This window comes from Brassica oleracea, chromosome C4 (assembly GCF_000695525.1).
Source record: "Brassica oleracea var. oleracea cultivar TO1000 chromosome C4, BOL, whole genome shotgun sequence".
NCBI lineage: Eukaryota > Viridiplantae > Streptophyta > Magnoliopsida > Brassicales > Brassicaceae > Brassica > Brassica oleracea.
Window position 1 is genome coordinate 50,979,043 of NC_027751.1, and position 4,230 is coordinate 50,983,272.

Genomic DNA, 4,230 nt, shown 5'->3' on the forward strand with positions numbered 1-4,230 from the left:
GAAAAAGATTTATTTAGTTTATAAAAGCATAAAAAATAACATAAGATAATTACATTTGCATTGTATTGCTGATATACAATATATGAATGTGTAAAGTACATATAATTATATATGATCATCTAAAGTAAAGATCCAATGTACAACATATAATTGTCTAATAGATAAAACTCTCGTATATTGGTTATATCTAATTTGAGAATATTTCAAATTATGATTTTCTAAAAAAAAAGAGTGTTGTTTTTAATTTCTTAAGTATTTTTAATCGGCAAATTAAATACTCAAGTATTATATGCGCATATTTGTTCTCCAACTAATCATTGACTGCGCAAAATCATGATAAAAATATTCCACCGTTAAAAAGTTGACGGAAACCGCTATTTTTCCGTTTATCAGTTAACAGTTGACTATTTTGTTCTCAATTTTGTGCAGTCAACTATTAGTTGGGGAATAAGTATGCGCAAGCAATACTTGAGTATTAAAACTGCCGATTTCAAATACTTCGGGAATTAAATGCTCATTTTCCCATAATACGAGTGGTGTTTCAAAAGCTTACGTACATATCCCAGAAGATTAAGATTACCATCCGAGTGGCAGAAGCCTTTATTCCTCTTGCCACTTATAATTTCAAGAAGCAAGACCCCAAAACTGAACACATCTGACTTCATCGAGAATGTCCCGTTCATCGCATATTCTGGAGACATGTAGCCACTGCATAACAATTATATATAAAAAGCTATCATGTAGCTCTTTTGTTTCAATATATATATATATATATATATATATATATATATACTATATATGATGCTTTTAAGTGCTTACTAAGTTCCGACCACCTTCCTCGTGTTAGCTTCCGTCTCATCCCGTCCAAAGATCCTAGCCATTCCGAAGTCTGAAATTTTTGGAACCATATCTTTGTCAAGCAAGACATTGCTTGCTTTCAAATCCCTATGGATGATTCTAAACCGTGAGTCTTGGTGAAGATACAGAAGCCCTCGGGCAATACCATTGATGATATCAAATCTCATTTGCCAATTTAACATACAGCTTCTGGTTTTATCTGCACTTCGTTCACAAACATTAACATATTTTCAAAAGACATCAACGGTATGAACTATAAGTCGTGACACTAACCAAAGATATGAGAATCGAGGCTTAGATTCTCCAAGTACTCGTATATTAATATTTTTTCGCCCGCGTAAACGCTACAGCCAAGAAGTCTCACAAGGTTGACATGCTGAAGCCTTGCTATTAGCCTAACTTCGTTCATGAACTCATCGGTACCTTGAGCTGACATTTCCGATAGTCTCTTCACCGCAATTTCTTGCCCGTCACTTAACCTTCCCTGCAGGTGACACATATTTAAATTATCAGTTATACAAAACCAACAGAGCAAAGAAAGAAACTGGTTCTAGTTAGGCTATTGATTTCAAATAAAACGTAGGAGCGTACTTAAGAGTACTTTTTATTTTATAATGTGTTAACTTTCTTTTAAATTTATCCACAAAACTAATCCAAGTTAAACTATTTTTTTAAACAAAATCAACATTTTCTTTGTATACACTTGTTTATATTTAAATGAACCTTTATCTCTTATTGACTTCTTATTCGATAATCTGTTTTTTTCTTCTCGTTTATATTTATTTTTTAAAAATCAATTCTACATATTTTATATAAAGTACTGACATTTTGTAGGTCCAAGTTTTATATACATTTAATTATTGTAGTATTTCGTAAACAGTTTACTATAAACCGGTTTCTTTCTTTTCTTTTTTTTTTTGAAAAAAATTGTGTTTACTTCCATTGTAAATATGTTCACTTATACCTTGTAAACAACACCAAAACCACCTTTTCCGACTTTGTTTGAATGAGAGAAATGTTCGGTGGCTGCGACAACAGCTTCAAACTCAATCAATGGAAGTTCCAAATCTTCTATTTCGTCCTCTCCAGAAAAAAATATGTTTCTTCTTGGTAACACCATCTCGTTCAATTGAACTTGGTTTCCCACTATTATCATCCGAACACATAAAAGGATCAGAAAACAGAAAAACAAAAATAAAAGTAATAAATTCATTTATTTACCAATAGGCGCTGCAGCATCTGCTTTTGCTTGCTTCTGTCTCCTCTTCCAAAAGCAGAAGAGGATAACACTCAGAATAAGCATAACGCTGACTCCACCAATACTCCAACCTATGACTTTTCCAGTTTGGTCTCTCTTCTTTCCCGAGGAAAAATCTGAAAAGAAGCTATATATTAAGCTGATGACCAACTCGAAGTTTTTGGCATGAGCTTTTGTTTTGTTAAGAGATTAGATACCTGGATCATTAGCAGATACTTTAACAAAGAGAGCATGACCGCCTTCGAAGTAAGTCCGGATATCAACGAGGTCTCCGGTCCAAGTCACGCAACCCAGTCCATTTTTTCCAAACGCAAAAGACGTACAGTTACAATCGCTAAGACACCTCTCTTTGCATTTCTTCACATCAATGATTCCCCGATCCACAGTCGCAGTCTTAGTATCCGGCCACTTCGTATTATTTAGCTCGAAAAAGTCAAGATCTCCTTCACAGTTAAGCTGCTTCTTCCTCACACACCCAAATATTGAACTGCCTATCCTCTCATCCCGCTCTGCCCATTCTGTGTCGTTATTTGGAACAAACCCTCTAAGACAGTTACAGTGAGGTAACGTGTTTAGGTCGCAGTAAGTATTCGGCCCACCACAACTAGAGTAAGCATCGCAGATACCCGTGAATAAAAAATCCACGGACCGCTTCCATTCCGATGATGTCGAGGTCCACGTGACTCGCTCGAGCATCCAGTCTCTCGTTGTCAATATCGAGTAGATGCTATGGTTGGTCATACGGAAGCTGTAAGCGTTATCCGTAAAATTGGAAACCATGTAATCTGATCCTTGCATCGACGGTATGCCGCTAAACTCGATTCCATCCCAGGGACCGCTCCTTGCCACTGGCCATCCATTCATACGAAGAATAAATTCAGGCAATCCCCATTGAGTTTCGAGGTTGAACGTGAAGTTCCCGCTCGCCGGATCGTCTGGAGCTCTCCATTCTGTAAGGAACCAGTTGCGCTCCTTTTTGTGGTCGATACCTAGCTTCATCTCCGGAAGTAAAGTATCTGTAGGAAAATCGAAACTCTGCCACAAGAATTCACTAGGGTCGTCGTTGTCGGAGTGTCTCAGTACAAAGTTTCCGTTGGGAAGAACCTCTGCCGTCACCGGCGCATCTCCGCTAGTAAGATTCGTCGACCAAACAGTTTTATTGAACTGATCTAGCAGGACAAGATTGTTGCCAGAGATTTCGAGGGCCCCAATGGATGTAGAGAGAGGGTTGTCTCTGTTGGCGACCCATGCGTAGCTCTTCTCTGAGACTTTGGTATACCGTATTCCGAGATACCAACGCGGAAGTGCCGAGGGTTTGAAGAAACCAAGCTCGAAGGCTCCGCCGGGAGATACAAGTGTTCTGTTGCTTGAGATTGTCAGAGACTCTGAAGACGACAATCTATTGGCGGCACTGATCGAGAGTGCCGGACGAAACAGAATCAGGACAAAAAATACGAGCAAGGACGAGACGCTGTAAGCATCGTTGTAAATGTTTTGTACACCTTTCATCTTTCTTTTTTTTCTTTCTTTCTTTCTTTTTATTATTATATTTATAAACTTAAGTTACTTCCTTTCGCAAGAAATTTCGAAATTAAACTATTCTCATGAACCTAGCACATGCAAGCGACATATCAATATTTGTTAAGTGACTTTCTTCCCATCAATTAATTCATTTCCACAAACTTGTATCATTCGTCGTCAACTACTTTTATATCTACACGTTATTAGTTCCCAACATAGCATGCGAAAACAAAAACAAAAACAAAACATAGCATGCAGTGTTCTTGAAAAAAAAAACAAAAACAAAAAAAAACATAGCATGCGGTGTTTTATATCTTACAAGTTGCTTTGGTCTAGTGGTATATGAGCTCCAGCTGGAGTGTCCGCCCCTGGGTTCGAGCCTTGGCCACTGCGCAATTTACATGTGGGCTGCAGCACCCGAGACCGAAGACCGTTACACGGTGAGCCACATGGTGACGCCCTGGCAGCGTCCATGCTCACTTCGGTCTCTAGTCTGGACCACTTCGGTGGGGCCAGATTATTCGGTTAGCAAAAAAAAAAGAAACCAACCAACTCTGGTGTAAGGCTAATAGAGTTGAGGAAGCGATTCAGGA

At 38.3% G+C, this 4,230-nt stretch overlaps 1 protein-coding gene across 1 annotated transcript in view; it reads right to left on the reverse strand.

Annotated features, from left to right (window-relative positions):
- LOC106342554 (receptor-like serine/threonine-protein kinase SD1-8) overlaps positions 1 to 3,625 on the reverse strand; it is a 4,570-nt gene extending 945 nt beyond the window's left edge. Inside the window, exons 1-6 of the mRNA XM_013781526.1 lie at positions 2,314 to 3,625; positions 2,080 to 2,232; positions 1,823 to 2,004; positions 1,132 to 1,342; positions 820 to 1,057; positions 558 to 708 (exon numbers count right to left, since the gene is read on the reverse strand). Coding sequence (XP_013636980.1) covers positions 558 to 708; positions 820 to 1,057; positions 1,132 to 1,342; positions 1,823 to 2,004; positions 2,080 to 2,232; positions 2,314 to 3,625 — 2,247 coding nt within the window. The remainder of the gene's footprint in view (positions 1 to 557; positions 709 to 819; positions 1,058 to 1,131; positions 1,343 to 1,822; positions 2,005 to 2,079; positions 2,233 to 2,313) is intronic.
- Between the last annotated feature and the right edge of the window lie 605 nt (positions 3,626 to 4,230).